This window comes from Arachis duranensis, chromosome 2, assembly GCF_000817695.3.
Source record: "Arachis duranensis cultivar V14167 chromosome 2, aradu.V14167.gnm2.J7QH, whole genome shotgun sequence".
NCBI lineage: Eukaryota > Viridiplantae > Streptophyta > Magnoliopsida > Fabales > Fabaceae > Arachis > Arachis duranensis.
In genome coordinates, this window is record NC_029773.3 from 4,737,373 (window position 1) to 4,757,369 (window position 19,997).

The following is a 19,997-nucleotide window of genomic DNA, read 5'->3' on the forward strand; positions in this document are numbered from 1 at the left end:
TTATTTAATTTTTTTTAATATATGAAACAATAAAATTTAAATTAATTTAAATATAATACTAAAATTATTACGTTGTTCAAGATAAAAATTTATAAAAACTTATAAATTTATTTATTTTTTAATTTTATTTAATTTGAAACAAATATAAAAATTTAAAATTAAAGAACTTTTTTTCTCGCATAATTTTAATTGCCAAAAATTTTTTTCTTTTAATTTTATATTCAACATGTTAAATCAACTTTTATTTTAATATTTTTTTAAAATTTTTTAATTTTTATTTTTATTATTTTTTTACCTTTCTTCATGCACATATTTATCATTATTTTTTTCGTCGAGTAAAATAAAGATAGGGAGAGAGTACTACATGTACTCTATAGAATAAGAAAAAAGACAACCTATAAAAGTTATGTGTAGAATAAAAAGATAACTGTATGAAAAATGAAGAACAATTAACTGATAATTATCTATTTGACCAAATTTTAAGACGATAGTTATATTAATCACTGTTTATTAATATAGTTAGAATGGAAAAACAAAAATTGGACACCAAACTTCCTTATTTTTTTATATATTTTATTTTTGTATAAAAATATTAATTTATACCGATTTAAAATTTGGTTCATCGATTTTTTGGTAAAATCGATTTGTCCAATTTAATTTTGACAAAAATAATACAATTTAATTAATTATATAAATTAAAAGAAATATCTTAAAAAATAGATTTATCTGTCATCTTAATTTACATCATTATCGACAATCTGCTGTTACCGCCTCGAGATCCACTTCCATATCTCGCCCTCCTCCTCGACGCCACCCATGATAGAAAAAGTTGTAACTAACTAGGTCATCATTGAAATGGATTACCGGCAAAATCTTTACCCTCAAATTTAAACATTAATGTGAAATTGTTACTTAGATCTTTTTTATTAATTATAAATATAGGTTTATTTGTTATAATTTTTTTAATGAGAATACATAAAGAGTACGTATATAAAGTGTAATAATTCAACATATATCTTTTAAGAAGAATTTTTTTTTTCATTTTTTTCATTAATAAAAAAAACTAATTTTTATTTTTCTCTTAATCCCTTCATTCATCAAACTATCAACTTTACAACTTGAACAGCTTAACATGAGATTTCCTTCGACTTTCTTTTTTCTCCTTAAAGCATATTGTGCAAATACCTCGTTATTGGAAGCCACACCAATCTCACATGCCATAAGATTTGATTTTATTTTAATGGTAGATCGAATACAAGGCGAGTTTGGATCACAGAAGTTACTATGGTTTCACACATTAGACATATTATATCAAACATGTTTTTTACAGTTGTCAACATGGATGTTTTTGCGGCTAATGTGTTTAATGAGACGATCTCGAACCTTTATCGGATCAGTATGTGCGTTGGAATCGGGTCTAAACTCAAAATTTTTGAAAAAAAATTCTCCTTAAAAATATCTGTAAGTTATTATATTTTATATTCGATGTATTCTTTATGTACTCTTATTAAAAAAATTACAATAAATAATACTACATTTATTATTGATAAAAAAATAATTTAAATTTTTTTTCAAATGTTTGAATATATAAAATTGTTATCTATTTATGTTTTAGGTCGTAATTTTAGGATACTGAAAACTGTCCCTCTTTTTTCTTGATATTGTAGCTACTTCAATGTGCAATAAACGTAGCATGTACTGTACTCGTGTGTTACATTATTAGTAGTTATATGAAAATAACTAACTTAATAGAAGTTAGTTTTAAGAGAAAGAAAATCAGAATTCTAGTTTTTTTTTCTGCCAATGAAATTTCTCTTCTTTCACCATCAAGTAAAGTTTTGAAGAAGGAATGAGAAAGATGCATAGATTAGCGAATTCTAAAGATGACCTCCAATCAATGAATTGGGTTAGTAACCCTGTCAATTTCTATTTGTGAGAAAAAGGAATTTCAAAATTTTTATGACATGAATGGTGGTTTTAGAATGTATCATTGACACTATATTAAACTTGCATATTTTTGTGATAGGAGCCTTGGAGATTCTGAGTTCTGACATTTCAAAAGTTCCTTGACAAAAAAATAATTACTTTCTCTTTTATTTTGCTTTTTTTTTTTCTTTTCCAAGGTTTTGGCTTTGGTTCTAAAGCATTCCAGATTTCATCTTTTTTCAATGGTTGAAACTTGGAACAAAAGTCAATTTTGTTAATCTATACAAATCTTTTCTTAGTTTGATGTTATGATTAGCTTGTTTCTTTTTCTGAACAATCAGCCATAATTAATTCATATTTGTTTTGTATAAAACAGGTTTAGTAGGCAAAAAATTTTATTGTATTCTGTCGGTAAAAATTAAATAAATCTATCGGTAAAGAGAATTATTAATGCTTTTTTGGGAGTACTGCAGACAAAAAAATATATCAAAAAATTCATCGAAAAATTTGATGCTAATTACTAATAAAAAAATCATAAAAAAACTTGATAAAAAATCAGTAACGCAATTACCAATGAAATTAAAAATTTGTCGGAAACAAAAGAAATTTGTTAGTAAATTATAGACAGCAAAAAATTTGCTAGTAAATTATTATCTGTCGGTAAATTTGTCAATAAATAAAAATTCGTCAATAAAAAATATAAAATTGTAATTCCATCTGGAATTAACTGTTTTTTGGTAGTGAATAATCAAAAATACTTTATCCTCATAATAAATATTCAAGAAGTTGCGAGTTCGAGTCTCCTATTTTTAATAAAAAAATAAATATATTCAAGGACCAAAATAGATATTTATTCTTAAATTTAAGACTAAAAAACTTTTGTATATAACTCCTTGGTATCTTAATTTGGATATGTCTACTCCATCCAAGATATTTTTTGAGTGGCTTTTAATTTCAGATAAAAATAGTGATAAGAGATTGGTTGTGGAGTCTGAACATGTAATATTGAACATAAATATTCTATGAACTACCATTTGTGTGACAATTCTTTGGATTCGGTTTTGGAATAACAATTTCATTGTAAATTTTTTTTAAGCATAATTATTTAATCTTGATCATAAAATAATATGCTGGTTGTGGTATTATACTTCTAATCCAATATTATAACTAGTTTCAAAAGAAAAAGTATACAAATAAAAGTTTTAATCTCTATATATAGTTATCCTTTTTTTTTCTAGATCTAAAATAATTATCCATTTATAATTACGCACGTACACACATAAATTAAAAAATGTTAACAATAAATAAAAGTAGAACGGTGTAAAATTATTCTTTTTATTAATTATTTTACTTTTATGCTAATTCAATCTCTTTCTATTTACTATTGTAATTTAACTTCATTTAATATAGTAACTGGTGAAAAAAGATTTAATATGGTATATTAAAATATAAATAGTTGTAATAGGTGGTTTTTCATATATTGTTAGACAAATCTAAATCAGTATATCAAAAAAAAAAAAGAGAACAAACAAACAAAAAATAATTTAAGAAAAAAAATAGGAGGTGTAGAAACACATGGTTGATGGGAGAAGGGAAAGGCTGCACTATTGCTACCGAAGCCACCGCTATCGAAGCCCGTTGAGCCTCCGCCAGCGGCCTGATTCAGATTGAGCCGCCTTCATAATTACATGATATAGATGTGTTCTTATAACATATTTAATGTATACGCGTTTTAAAAATATTAATAACTATTCTTAGTTTTATACTTTTTTTGGTCAAATAAATTTTTCTCTATTTCTCTATTCATCTTACAACAATTTTGGCTTTTTGAGCTTGCATATGAACCAAAAACCTGAATATTTTTCTTGAAGAAAAAGAAAAGAAAAATCAATAATGATCTCCAAGAAGAAGGGTAGAGGAACGGAAACAACAAAAATTACAAAGACAACGACAGCGGCAGCAACAACGAAGTCTCGTACCCGTGTTGGCAAGTATGAACTTGGAAGGACCATTGGCGAGGGAAGCTTTGCGAAGGTCAAAATTGCAAGAAACGTTGATAACGGCCAAAGTGCTGCCATTAAGATCCTCGTCAAAAACCAGATTGTGAAACATCCTAGGATGATGGAACAGGTAAGAAACCTTGCGCGTTATATTATGAAATTATTTATCCAAAAATTTAATCAGTTAAATAGAATTAGGTAAATAGTTATATGTTAGATACACATTTATAACATCTGAACTTTGTAAATAATAGATACATAGATCTTTTTGTACTGAATTCGAATTGTCGCTAAAAAAATCAATGTATTTCTGTAATTAAATTCAATAAGGAATTTAATTCTCTTTATAACAAAAAATAAAAAATTTATTTGACTTCTTCGTTCATATAATTAACAGAGAGTAACATGTAATTAACATGTCAAATCAATAAGTCGTGTTAAAAACAAAAATTTGAGAAATATATTTTAATATATACTTTTGTTTATTATTATTATTATTATTATTATTATTATTATTATTATTATTATTATTATTTTCTTTTGGCAGCTGAAGAAGGAAATCTCTACGATGAAGATGGTCCAACATCCAAACGTGATCAAAATTTATGAGGTATGTACCAAAGCAGTTTTACTTTAATCTTCTTTACAAGAATAACAGAAAGTGTGCATTTTGAACAAATATTGCAGAAAGCCAGAAACTAAAAGTAGTCTTTTCAACTGGGGCTTGATGCCCTGTTTATGTCTTAAAATGAATTGTATGGTGTCTATTATTATTTAGTGTATATTTTTTATTTAAATTATTTTTTATAGTGTCTTAATGTCTAAATTTATAATTGTTTATTATTTATAATCTATTTCTATGTTGTGTGTACTGTATAAATCATAATCATTAGAAACAAATTAGTAATAATAATTGACCCGGTCAGAATATTAAATTATTAATTCAATTGATTGATTCGATAATAATTAAATAATTATATAAGATTATATTTTATTATTTTATTATTAAATTTATTTGTCTTTAAAATAAAAAGTCAATGATCTATTTTTATCATTTTCTCTAATTTTAAAATCTTCAATCCCACAAGTAACAAGTCTTACATAGCTTATTTCTGGTTAAAAAGAAGTCTTTATAAGTCTTATGTACAGCATTTTATAGCTGAATTCAGATTGGATCACTGCTAACCGGTTTAAAATTCTTTTAGAAAAGTATATATTACACATAATGTCTTTATTATTTTATTTTATTTTATTTTTATTATAAAAAATTCAATCTTCACTCTTTACCAAACTCCATTTTTCACCGTAGTATTATTATTCTTGCATTTCACCATATACATGACATCTTAAAATGGTGTGTATGCTATTTCATTTCCTTGTATCTTAACAAATTGGATCATATAATATTACTAAATATATTATTCTAAGTCAATATATGTGCTCTCTGTTTAAGCATAGGTGATGGCAAGCAAAACAAAGATTTACATTGTCTTAGAGTTGATCAAGGGAGGAGAACTATTTGACAAAATTGTAAGTTTCTATAAAATCAACAAATTTTGTAATTAAATTTTTACAATAACAAAAATATTAGAATTAATGAAATATTCTTTTAAATAAAACGAATATACCTAACATTCGACTAATATTCCATGTTGTTTAACAGAATATTTTATTATTTCTAATATTTTTATAATTTAGTTATAAAATCTGATATGATATAGAGACTCAATTAAAAAAAAAATCTATAAAGATGGACTTAATTAAAAATTTAGTAAAATTATAAATACCGGAAAAATAATTCAAAATATTGAAACAACAAAAGTTTCAAAGATAGCATTTCTTTTAGCTTGTTAACATTGATGTTTTTACTTTTTACATGGATCTTGCATGAAAATCCATAGAAATAATTCCTCTATTAAATCTCAATTTGATTATCTAGGCCAGAAAAGGGAGACTAGAAGAAAATGAAGCAAGAAGCTATTTTCATCAATTAATCAATGCAGTTGATTATTGCCACAGTAGAGGAGTTTATCATAGAGATTTGAAGGTATATACCCTAACCACATTAGTTTTTTTTTTTCCCACTTTAGTTGAATTAATTGACTGAGAGTATTATTAAAATGTCCTTTCTTAAATAATTTGTTTGATATTTATATAAAGTCTTTTTTTTTGGGAAATCTAACAAGGTATTTTGATAGTAAGAAAAGGAAAATTCAAATCTTCTTTCGAAAAATATTTGATAACTAAAATAATTTAGTCAAAATTAGCTAAAACTTGCTTTATTTAGTTTTTATTAATTGCTGCAATAATTAATAAAAGTTAAATAAAATAAGTTATGGCAATTTTTTTTGTCTCCCTAATATTATCAATTTTTTTTCAGTAGAAAAGAAAGATACAAATATATTTTTCTTTCTTTTTTTGTTTCCTCTTATATTGGTATTTGGATGTGTATCCAAACTATTTTTTTTTAAATTAATGCAACTGATTTAATTTAATTACTTTTTATGTTAAATTCCAAAATATTTTTAACAATTCTCTATCCAAACACACTCTGAGGGAGTTTTGTTTCAGCAATTTTCTTTTTTCCCCGCTGAAAATATCAATCATTTTATATATTTGTATAAATTTTACAAATAATAAAAAGATATTTCAATTTTTTTGGAAAAAATTAAACAGGATAGCTTCTTATTATAATCAATTTTCAATTTTTCTTCAACTATATAAAAAAAACTCATGTTGTAAAATTAGTGTTTCTAAAAAACAGAAACAAATACATTTAACAATAATGTGAGTATGAGTGGGAATCAAATTTAGCCAATTGTACTTTTAAAAAAATTAGAAATAAGAAACACTCATGTTTAATGTATTTTGCAGCCTGAAAATCTTCTTCTGGACAAAAATGATATTCTTAGAGTTTCAGATTTTGGATTGAGCACATTCGTACAGCGAGTAAGATAATGTTTTTATGGATGTTATGGAAATTTACTTTATTATTGCACCTGCCAAAAATTTATAATTGGGTTTAAATCTTATTTTCAAGACAAGAGAGATAGAACCATACATCTTTGTTTCTATTTTTATAAATTAACAAAATATAGAAAATATACACACAAAAAAAAATTCTCTAACTTTGTAAGTTGGGGTGTTCAAATGGATTCGATGATATCCAAAAAATTTTCGATTTTTAATTTGTGCATATAATGTGATTCACAAGAAAATTGAATAGGATCCACACTTTAATCGAATTGGATCGCAAATTTTACTTCACATATCAATAAATTTGCACTAAATAATAAATAAATAAGTACTAGTTATGTTTTATTTTAATTAATAATTATTATTATTATTCGTATATGTATGTTATAATTTTTTTTGGTTATTTAAAAATTAGTTTAATAATATTTTAAAAGTAAATATATTTAAAAAATTAAACAAAAAATTATTAGAATAAAAAAAAAGATTTTATTAATTTTTTTATAAAAATAAAATTTTTAATATATTTTTATTTTACGAATATATTCGATATTTAATCCAAATATAAAAACTGTAAACATAGAATCCGATCCAATACAATAAATTTAGTGTGGATTAAATTTATATTTTGACTATATCTAATCTAATTCGATTAACAAACAAACACTCCTATTTATACGTATTTATGATCATGTCTCAATAAGCAAACGGAATCTTGCTTATAATGTATCCTAATTATCTTAAATTATTGATTATTTGTTGTAGGAGGATAAACTTCTGCACACTACCTGCGGAACCCCTAATTATGTTGCACCTGAGGTACCTGCTTTGTGTGCTTATGAATATTTGGACAATACCTCTACAATTTAATTACTTCTGTAGATTCATAACTTTATTCAATTTTCAATTAGATTTTAAAAATTATAATTAAATTTTCATATATATTATATAAAAAATTGTAACAAAATTCTAGTAATAGTTTAAAAAATTTAATTTTAATACACTGATAATATAAAAAATTTTATATTTATATTTATTGAATTTAATTTATGTATTTAAATTAGTTATTTTTATTAATAGGACAAGCAATACACGACTATTTTTTTTGTAAAATCCTCTTATAGTGATAATACATAAAATATAAATTTTATTTAAAGTTTTTATTATACGATTATTTCTGATTATATCTATTTTGTTTAAAAATTATAATCAAGAGTCTATATAATTGCGTTTGTTTCTGAAAACAGAATAAAATAAAATACTGAGAATAAGACATAAAAAATAGAGACACATACTTTAGTGTTCTTATATTATGTTTGGTGATAAAGTATAACAAATTATAAAAATCTAATTTATTCTCATTTTTTTCATTCAAAATATTTGAGAAGAAAAATATAATAATAAAAAGTGTAATTATAAAAAATTAACAAAATAATAAAAAAATAAAAAATAAATTATGTCATTTATTAATATTTTTATGTCTTTTTTATTAAGATAAATATAAAATACATTAATTTAGTATCTCTAGACATAATATCTTTATCCATATTTTATTCATCAAATACAATTTTATGTCTCTGTGTCTTAGGATCTCGTTTCCTGTAAGCAAATGTAGTCTATTAGACATGTAAAGCCATTAAAATGCACTATATAAATATATAATGAATGAATTACATTTATACCCATATTAGGTGATCCATAATGGAGGTTATGATGGTTCTGCAGCTGATATATGGTCTTGTGGAGTCATTCTCTTTGTACTCATGGCTGGATACTTGCCTTTTGATGAACCAAATCAAATTGCACTCTTCAGAAAAGTAAGTACTATGTCTATCATATCATATTGAAGTTTCTTTATGGATGTTATTTCATTATAGGGCAATATATGGAGATTTTAGGGCGAGTTGGTTTTTGTTTTTTTTTTTTATTATTTATTCATATTTTTTTTATATCTTCGTAGAAAAAAATAAAAAATACAGATAGAAAGTTGCAAGATGTTAATTTTTTTCATTTTTTTTGCCAAAATATTTAAAAAATAAAAAATATTAAAAAAACATTTTTTAAACTAAGTAAATTAATTTAAAACAATTATTTATTAGAATTGAGTCAAATAAGTATGATTTTTTTGTTCTTTGCCCTATGATTGTACAAGATAGAAATCTTTTTTTTTGTTATGTCTTTTTTTATTATTATTTTTTAATAAGAGATGGTATATATACATAAAAGAGTTAGTTATTAATTTAATTATTATGTATTTGTGTATAAATATATATGGTATTTACCTACACATTTGAGCCAAGTAATGCTAATTAAGCCTCATGGAATTGATCATTTGTATTACTTATCCTTTGAACTTCAATCAATTCTTCATTTATAAAAAAAAAGCAACTCAATTTTGTATATTTGTTTCGGATTGAAAAGGCTGAGTATGTTTTTCCACCGTGGTTTTCCAAGGAGGCAAAGAAACTACTAAGTCGCATTCTTGATCCAAACCCTCTCACAGTAAGTCTTAAATTAGTTCTTTTGTTTTTAGAATAATTGGATAACTAATTTTTGAAGAATTTTGTGATAGATTTATAAATTTTTACAGAAAATAAAAGCAACAAAAAATTTTTTAAATAATTTCTAATGGATTAATAATTCTTTTTATAAAAAATACCAAGTAAATTTCCAAAAATTACAATAATAAATTTACATGTTCCTAGGAGAAATTTATCATTATTCAATTAGTTTTTTGTCCATTCCGTCAAGGACTTAAAGTCCAATACTCTATGAAAGGCACCAGATTCAAGTAAGAGAGAGAGTAGAAAGGGAAAGAATTCAAGAAAGAAGAGGGAGTACGAACAGAATACAGGCTAAACTAATTACTAACAAACTAATTGATATGTACTTAATTACAACCAACTAACTAATAAATTAATCACAAACTAACTAATTCTGTTTACACTAATTCAGCATCAGCTAATATATCTATCACTCCAACTTATGGTTTTCGATCAAGAAACATGGCGCGATGCACACGTTATGCTAAAAACTGCGCAAAGTGCGTTTGAAGCCTGCAGGAATAGCAGGCACTTTCCCGCAAACTTGAAAAGGTACAAGAAGTACTACCATCTCTTAACTGAAGTATACTCTTCTACCGGGTTTTGAAATTATTAGAGAGGGACTGCATTAATGCCAAGGAGAATCTGTATAGGAAATATTTCTCTGCACTTATGTGGACGGCATGACGATGGAAAAGTGTCTCATTCAGAGACCGCATGGTACCTTTTTAGAAAAAGTCGGAAGTCGAGGAGGACTTCCATAGGATTCGTCTCTTGGAAGAGGAGCGCAAACGGAAAAAGACAGAGCGCAAGAATCGCAGAAACTAATGAAAGGTAGAGCGCGAAACAGAACTTAAAGAATCACATCCTAAGAATACGGAGGCCAAGGACCGTGAAGCCTGCAAAGCAGCGAGGAAAGACAGGAAAGAATTGAAAAGAAAAGAGAAAGTACGAGTAGAGTACGTGTAAAGAAGAGAAAGAAGGATTGCAACTAATTAATTAACAAATTGATTACAAATTAATTAATTCTATTTACACTAATTCAGCGTCAACTAATCTATCTATCACTCCAACTTTTCAAGGATTGCTAATTATTTTTTAGAGTCTTATAGTTATAATTTTATTAAGAAATTCTTTAAAAGTTAAAGTTACTTGTAATAATATTAATATTTTTATATGCTTGATCCTCTTAGTTGTTGTGAACTTGTTAGATATACCAATCATGTTGTTTATTGATTTTTGTAATTCTAATGTGGTAAAATAATTTTATGTTCTATGCTTGTATATATTTTTCTTTCTAATATATGGAGCTGCATTTTGCAGAGGATAAAAATTTCAGAAATATTACAAGATGAATGGTTTAGAAAAGGATACAAACCACCAATATTTAAAGAGGAAGAAGAAATAAATACAGACGATGTGACTGCTGCTTTTGATGATTCCAGGGTAATTTTCTTTTCTTTTTTTAAATAACCATGTAAGTAGTTAAAATAATGTATATTTCTTCCCGTTAAGAATATAAGACATTTTTTATTCAAAACTTTTATGTTTTATCTAAGAAGTGTTTTGACTAGCTCAAGAATGTTTTAATATTTTTAGTAATATCCTAAATTAATTCCAAAAAAATTTTTAGTTGGATATTTTAATTCTTAAGAAATTTTAATCATCAAATCGATCTTCAAACTTTTACTTTAGAAAAAACGATAAATCGTTCATTGACCTTTCCTCTCGAAAACAAATAAGTTATCGATTAATTAAAAATACAAAAATATCTATCGTTTTTTAAAATGTGAGACATCTAAATTTTTTAAAAAAATCTATTTATCTCTATATATTTTAAATATAAGGACTTAAAAAGTCAGAATTTTTTTTCTTTTTACTTTATTAGATAAACCAGTTTTTACATCGAATTTAAAGAAATGATTTCCTAATCTATGTGTTGATGTAAAAAATAACTTGTATTTGTGCATAAACAGGTTTGTTCATAAAATATTGTAAGTAAAATTCTGTCTGATTTGTAGGAAAATCTGGTGACAGAAACAAAAGAGAAACCGGCCTCACTGAACGCTTTTGAGCTCATTTCAAGATCAAAGACCTTTAACCTTGAAAGTATGTTTGAGCAGAAATCACTAGTAAGTAAAAACAATGATATAATTTGATCACATAAAAAAATTTATGCAAATATATATATTTGAGAAATTATTTTAGTAAAGAATAAAATTGAGGGAAAAATGAAAAATTTTACTAAATTTATAACGAACATGTACAAAGTACATGATAAAAAAATTATAAATTTTTTGTTTAATTACTCTATTAGTCTCTATAGTTTCACAAAATTTTTAATCAGGTCTATGTTTTTTTTTCTTTTAATTGAATCTTTGCACCAAAGATTTTTTTAATTGGTCCCTACACTTTCTTTTTCTTTTATTTGAGTCATTGCACTAATTTTTTTTAGTTGAGTCCCTATAAAATTAAACCAATTACTGCAAAGAGGACCTAATTAAAAAGGAATTAGTGCATGGACCAATTAAAAAGAACAAAGGTATAGAAATCTAATTAAAAATTTACGAAACTATAGAGATCAATAGAGTAATTAAAACTAATGTTTTAAACTAAAAGAAATAATCTTTATGTTTTGTCAAAATTTTATTTTTTACCGAAATATTATCCACTATATAATAAAGGCATAGTTTTTATTTATAGGATTAACCACAAAAAACGCTCCGAATTATTCAAACACTGACAAAAATGCACTCGAATTTTACTATCGATAAAAATACCTTCAAATAATTTAAAAATACAACAACAATATCCAATAGTAAATATATATTTTCAAAAAATACCTTAAAGATTGAATTTTGATGTGATTTTTTGCAAGTATGATTATAAAAATAAGATATTATTATACAAAAAAATTAGTATTTTTTCTTTAAGTATATATTTTTTATAATATTTTTTGTTAACAATCAATAATACTTTTAAAAAATCACAAAACAATATATACATAACAAAAATTCACTAAATTTTAAGAATAATAATATTTCACTTTTATAATCACGCATGCAAAAAATTACATCAAAATTCAATGTCTAATGTATTTTTCGAGAAATACATATTTAATGTTAATTTTTTTTGTAAGATTATCTAACATTAAATATGTATTTCTCAAAAAATACATTAGAGATTGAATTTTGATGCAATTTTTTTAAGCATGATTAAAAAAAGATACTATTATCTTTAAAATTTGGTGATTTTTCGTTAAGTATATTATTTTTTGTAATTTTTTGTTAACAACTAATAATACTTTTAAAAAATCACAAAAAATATATATTTAGAAAAAAATCATCAAATTTTAATAATAATAATAATATCTCATTTTTTTAATTATGCTTGTAAAAATCACATCAAAATTTACTGTTGAGTATTGTTGTTGTGTTTTTAAATTATTTAAAAATATTTTTGTCGATAATAAAATTCAAAGACATTTTGAATAATTCGATGGTGTTTTTGGTGGCTAACCCTTATTTATATTTGACAAAATGTATGCTCAATTTGATCCTTATGTGCGCATCAATTTGGTTTCTAAATTTAAAAATTTTTATGGCTTTTAACATCAAGACGTAACATTTTAAAGATTTCAAAAAGCAAGTTGAGTCACACGTGTTATTTCAAATCCTAAATTTATTATGACTGGGAGTTTACTTGAGACGAAAATTACTATTACTAATATAGAAGTATCTAATTGAATCGTAGTATATAAAAACCTTTAATATTAGCATTACATAATAATTAATCTCATTCTTCTCTTTTATCTGTTATAATGGTATTTATGTATTTTTTGTGCCCACTAAAAAGATTTTTATTAACAATTATATAATTGTCGCTAAAATTTTTTTAACGATAAAGCATATAAGACGATTAATGTCAAATTGTCGGTAAATATATTAGTGATTATTTTATTATCGTTAAAAATAAAATAAATAATCGTTAAAAGTAATTTTTTTAGTAGTATAATGTTTAATTATTTGTCAATTTTATTATTTAAACTGAATATTACAGGGAATGGTAAAGAGAGAAACACATTTTACCTCACAGTGCCCTCCAAATGAAATTATGTCTAAAATTGAGGAAGCTGCCAAGCCTCTTGGATTCAATGTTCACAAGCACAATTATAAGGTAATTAATTATGCATCTCTAAACACTAATTACACAGAAATATTAAGTATTAGTTTCGGTGGAGAAGGAGAAGCATTTCAGACATTTAGAATGAATTTGGATAGTTCCTCTAACACTAAACAAACACCATTATTTCTTTTAGTTAATTACTTTTTAGTAATAATTATATATTTGTTATTATTATCATTATATCATAATGACAAGTAATAGATTTTTATGACCATTAAAAAATATTTTTTTCTGACCATTATTATAATTATGACTAAAATTTTTTTATTGACAAAGTATAAGATGATTATTGTATAATAAGATAATAAAATAGTAAAAATTAAATAAAAATAAACAATATCGTAAAATTGGTCTAATATATATCTTCTGTTTCTTTATTGTCCACAAATTTTAGGAGGATAAAAAGAAATTCAATTATATGTATGTTTAATTATCTGAATTATTAAATTGGTCGAATTGTGTAATCGTTAATTAATCTCTATATTTTATATATTTTAGAGACAATTAGAATTTCCTCACACTACAAAATGTGAAATAATATTCTAATAAACTAACATCAATTTTGCAGATGAAGTTGCAAGGTGATAAGAGTGGAAGGAAGGGTCATCTTTCAGTGGCTACTGAGGTATATTGCATGGTTTGAAATCTTATTGATATATGAGAATAAATCACATTATTTTTCTACAGAAAAACTAATTAGCTTGATGCATTAAGAAATGTAACGCTGAGTTTAGTTTGTATTTTCATATTTATTTTTTTTTATAAAATTTTGAAAATAGAAAACACACTCTAAAAGTGTGTTTGGGACTTTAGGTTGTGTTTTTATTTTTATTTTCAGTATTTTCTGTTTTTGAAATTTTGTAAAAAAAGAAAAGAAGAGAAAAAAAAGATTTTATTATTTTTTTTATAAAATTCTAAAGATAAAGAATATTAAAAATAAAAATAAAAAATTAAAACATAAACCATACAAACCCTAATTTTTTGAGGCAAGGATTCTGCCTCCCTTTCTAACGGCATTGACAAAGTTGTGTTTCTAACTTGAAAATTGGTTAGTTATATATATATTTTTATATTTTAACATATTTTTTTATTCAAAGAAATAATTTAATGACTATTTTTTTTTATATATACACGTAGTATAATTCTTTTATCATATAAATATAGTTGCAATAAAAGATATACCATCGCCGAGGTTGTCACAACTGCAATAATATTATGATTGAAAGCGCAATTTAAAATCATGACCTTAATTATTCAACCACTTAACAACTAAATTGTTTGAAATAAATGTTAAATAAGAGTTTTCTAAACCTTTATTTTTAATGTGTACTTAATATTTTTGCATAAACAAATTATTGCCTATGGCTACAGGTTTTCGAGGTAGCACCCTCCTTGCACGTGGTGGAATTGCGAAAAACAGGGGGAGATACATTGGAGTTTCACAAGGCATGTAACACTTTTCTCCGTTTCAAAATTAAATAAGAGTTTAATTAGAGATAAAATTTTGAAAAAAAAAATCCCTAATTTTATAATTTGATAATACATAAGTTTTTAACTAATTAAAAATATAAAAATATCTCTCACATTTTAAAATGTGAGATATTTAAATTTTTTCATTCAAAATATCTAAAAATAAATATATTTTTTAGAAGAATTTAAATGTCTCATTTTTTAAAGTGAGGGATATTTTTGTATTTTTAATTAGTTGAAGATAGAAAAAAAGCTAAATTAAATTTTAGAGAAATGCTAAAAATTAATCTTACAATAAAAAGAGAATAAAATAAAATTTTTCAAGAAGTCAAACTAAAATTTATGCATAATTTATAAAAGAAAAATTGAAATTTGGGATCGATTGCCCCTTTTGTTGCATGAGGCTCTGTCCCCTAGTTGAGAACTTATTTGTTTTCGGGATAAAAATTTTGGGACTTATTCGTTGTTTTTTCTAAAATTTTCCAGTTAATAAAAACAAATTTTTTAAAAATTATATTTTATTTTAAATTTTAAATTTTTAATCTTAAATTTTACACTCTAATTTTTAATTCTAAACACTATATTATAAAAAAGAAAATTAAAAAAGTTAAATAAAAAATAGGCTAATATAATAATATTAACTAATTAAAAATTATTTATTTATTATTCTTTAACTAAATCTCCCCTTTCAGCTTTTTTGATATCTTGAAAAATTAATTCACTAGGATATAAATAATTGATTAATTAAGTTGGTGACTTTACTCAATGTTGATTTACATATATGCAGTTCTACAAAAGCTTTTCATCAGGGTTGCAAGACATAGTGTGGCATTCTGAAGAGAACAAAATTGACGAGGAATGAAGGTATGCACTTCTATGATATATTCTTTTTTCTTAAAAATGAAAAAAAAAATTGGTCTTTCTAATTTATTAATTCATGTGTTAATAATGTGCCGCAGGTGTTATATATATGTAGATATGAAATTAAGCCGGTTCTTGGAAGAGTATGCGTTAAATTGGGAGAATTCTGAAGATAAATTGGTGCATCTTTGGATTTGCATTCTCTCCAAAATATCTCCTGAGCTTAAGTCATTAGCTTTAAGTAAACTTTTTTTTTTTCAAAATAAAAAAAAATAACGGGATTTATTAGCTTGATAATTCTTTGTATTTATTTTTGAAACGATTTAACTGTAAATTTTTTTGGGAATTTCTCCCAATGCCTATATTTTTAGTGAAGGTGTCCATATTTATTTGTGTATTCTATTTGTTAATTTCAAATTTTTAATTTTAATCTACAAATTTTAAAATTATTAGAGTTTTTATATTGTTTATAATATTTTTCATTTTAAAATTTAGTGCTGATCCAAAGTTATTGTATATATAAAATAAAATTTAAATAACTAATATTTATTTAAATAGATAAATAATTTGACCATTTGACCAATTGAACAAATCCAATTGGTTAAAGAAAAATAGTTTATCTAATATTTTATTAGTGTATCTTAGATAACAACTATATACACATTTATTTTTTGTCTTTTTTTTATCAAAAATAGAGAGACTCGAATTCATTACTTTTTAAATGAGTATTGATCTGTTATTAAAACCTGGCACACAACAACAACAACTTCGGAACCGAGTATAGCTGGCAGAGATAACCACCTCACTCAAGGCCATCACTATCCCAATAAATCCGGGGCAACGGCTAGCACAAATTCCGTCAAACCTGCAACTAAGATACGAATAACAAACATAATCCATGATAACAAACAGATCGAACAACTCACTATAAGAACTATTCTTACTTGAGCGTTGGAGTCCCTTTACAGGTATCCAACGTCGCCTCTCCAGAAGAAGACAACGTTGCACACTCATTACTCCAAGGGAAGACCGTTCAAGCATCAGCCGAACGAGCTATACCTCGGAGTCCTCTTACCACACAGGAACATTTGGCGCCCACCCTGGGGCCTGAATTTATCTAAACCCACATTTCCTATATTTTGTACATCTTTTCACTTCCTTTTGCAGGATACAACAGATGGCGGACGAGAACAGTCATGCTCCCTCCATCAACCAGGCGGAAATTTTGGCAATCAATGAAGCCCTCAGGGCCGAGAATAAGAAAATGGCCGATCTCCTAAGACAGATGGGGCATGATCGAAGCAAGGGCGAACACAAAAATACTGAGAACAGAGACAACGATGACGAGCATACCTCGAAAACCAAACAAGCCATTCCCAAAACCACCAAAGCAACCACCAAAAAGAGAACCAACCCATTTTCCAAAGAAGTCATGAGCTTCGAAATGCCCCAAAATTTCACCCTGCCGTCGACTTTAAAACCTTACAATAGAATAGGGGATCCAAACGTCCACGTCACGAAATTTCAGGCCATGATGTTCATGAATAAGGATTCCGATCAGATCTTATGCCGCACTTTCCCAACCTTCCTAGACGGAGCCGCCCTGATTTGGTTCTCCAACCTCTCTGAAGGCTACATCTCTAATTTCGATGAGCTGGCAAATCAATTCGTCAATCACTTCGCCGCATCCAAAATATACGTCCATGACTCTGATTACCTAAGCACCATTAAGCAGGGACCGAACGAGAGCCTAAAGGACTATATGACCAGGTTCGTTAAAGCAACCAATGAAATACCTAACTTAAACCCTGAGGTCCACCTCCATGCCCTCAAAAGCGGACTCCGGCCGTGGAAATTCCAAGAATCCATAGTTATTACAAAACCAAAAACCCTAGCCGAGTTTCGCGAGAAAGCAACTACCCAGATCGACGTGGAAGAATTCCGAGTATTACGTAGAGCAGATAAACCTATCCCATACAAAGATGAAGAAAGGCGAAGCAGACAATCAAACAACAGATCGGACACAAAAATGTTTCGATTAACACCCAAGTTCGACAACTACACCCCTTTCAACACAAAAAGGGAAGACATAATAAAAGACATATTACACTCAAAACTTATCAAACCCCCTAACAGGGCAGGTACATATCAGGACCAACGACATGTGGATAGGTCAAAATACTACGCTTTCCACCAGAAGTACGGCCACACCACGGACGATTGTGTCATAGCCAAAGACGTCCTCGAAAAGCTCGCATGACAAGGGTTGCTAGACAAATACATCAAGAGCCGAGGAAGGAAACAAAGCATGGATGACCCCGGTCAACAATCCAAACCAACTCCCAACTCCCAAAACAAAGGAAAAAAGGTAGATAATGATACCAATCCACCGCGCAGAATAATAAACTACATTTCTGGTGGTTTTGCAGGTGGCGAATGCACAAACTCGGCACGAAAAAGGTCGTACCGAGCTATGATGACAATGACAGAATCCGTCACGCCTCCACAAACCAACAAAGACATGCCGGAGATCTCATTTGCCCCTAAAGACTATAAAGCAAATGACCGCAACTTGGATGACCCGGTTGTCATCACCGCACAAGTCGGTGAACCGTTGGTAAGAAAGATCCTGATGGACCCAGGAAGCAGCGCAGACGTACTTTTCTACTCGACTTTCCAAAAGATGAGGCTCAGCGACAAGAACCTCCAACCATCCTCCGGAGAACTGGTAGGTTTCTCAGGTGAGCGTGTCTCCATCCGAGGTTATATCTGGTTACAAACCACCTTCGGGGAATACCCCAACAGTAAAACCATAGATATACAGTATCTTGTAGTGGATTACAGAAGTTCATATAACATCATTTTAGGCAGACCATCTTTGAACGCATTCAATGCTATTATTTCTACTGTGCATTTGTGTGTCAAGTTTCTTTCATAGGAAAACAAAGTCGTTACCATCTACGGAGACCAGAAAGAGGCTAGGCAGTGCTATAACGCCAGTCTAAAAAATGAACAGCCAAAACCAACGTAGCAACAATACGTCCAAGCAGTATATAACTCAGACCAACTGCCTGCTCTAGCCGACCTGGACCCCAGATCTAACCATAACGAGCGGCCGATGCCAACAGACGACCTTACCAAAGTACATTTAAATGAGGATGACGAATCCAAATACACATACCTTGGCAACGCTCTTAAGGAAGAAGAGCGGGACCAACTGATCAAGCTATTGAAAAACAATGCCGACCTATTTGCATGGACCCCAGCAAACATGCCAAGAATAGACCCTGATGTCATCTGTCACAAGTTGGCCATCAATCCAGCAATCCGACCTATAGCACAAAAGAAACAACACCTCGGCACGGATAGGAAAGCAGCCTCCCTAGAAAAAACTTGAAAGCTACTCAATGCTGGCTTCATCAAAGAACTCAGATACTCCACTTGGTTAGCCAACATAGTAATGGTAAGAAAGAACAACGGTAAGTGGAGGATGTGTGTGGACTATACAGACCTCAACAAGGCTTGTCCAAAGGACGCATACCCCCTCCCGTGCATTGATAAGCTTGTTGATAATTCTTCCAGTTTTCAATGTTTAAGTTTCATGGATGCCTACTCTGGCTATAACCAAATCCTCATGCATAAACCATATCGAAATAAAACTGCTTTTATCACTGACAATGGAAACTTTTGTATAAGGTCATGCCATTTGGACTAAAAAATTCAGGCGCCACCTACCAACGACTAATGGACAAAATTTTCGCAAATCAAATCGAACGAAACATAGAAGTCTATGTCAACGATATGGTGGCAAAGTCAAAATACACAGCAAAACACGTCCAGGATCTCACAGAGATATTTCAACAACTCCGAATATACAATATGAAGCTCAACCCAGATAAATGTGCATTCGGAGTGCAAAGTGGTAAGTTCCTTGGTTTCATGCTCACCTGCCGAGGTATAGAGGCAAATCCAGAAAAGTGCCAGGCAATCCTGAATATGCGAAGTCCAAAGACAGTGAAGGAGCTCCAACAACTAACCG

At 27.4% G+C, this 19,997-nt stretch overlaps 2 protein-coding genes across 3 annotated transcripts; both read left to right on the forward strand.

Moving 5' to 3' along the window:
• The first annotated feature begins 3,870 nt into the window (after positions 1-3,870).
• LOC107472994 (CBL-interacting serine/threonine-protein kinase 9) lies at positions 3,871-15,959 on the forward strand. 2 transcript variants are annotated; one of them, XM_021134807.2, is made up of 14 exons: positions 3,871-4,056; positions 4,474-4,536; positions 5,385-5,456; positions 5,866-5,973; positions 6,801-6,875; positions 7,665-7,718; positions 8,591-8,716; positions 9,285-9,401; positions 10,766-10,888; positions 11,464-11,574; positions 13,502-13,618; positions 14,196-14,252; positions 14,999-15,073; positions 15,885-15,959. In XM_021134807.2, the coding sequence occupies exons 1-14, from the start codon at positions 4,045-4,047 to the stop codon at positions 15,957-15,959; spliced, it is 1,185 nt and encodes a 394-aa protein (XP_020990466.2). In that variant the 5' UTR covers positions 3,871-4,044. The 2 variants fall into 2 exon arrangements, with proteins under 2 accessions (XP_020990466.2, XP_052112921.1); XM_052256961.1 differs by having other exon boundaries at positions 3,907-4,056; positions 8,591-8,724; positions 9,320-9,401.
• Positions 15,960-17,135: 1,176 nt separating this feature from the next.
• On the forward strand, positions 17,136-18,218 carry LOC107472993 (uncharacterized). The gene has a single exon (XM_016092526.1). It carries the CDS (start codon positions 17,136-17,138, stop codon positions 18,216-18,218), a length of 1,083 nt encoding a protein of 360 aa, XP_015948012.1.
• The last annotated feature ends 1,779 nt before the right edge of the window (positions 18,219-19,997 follow it).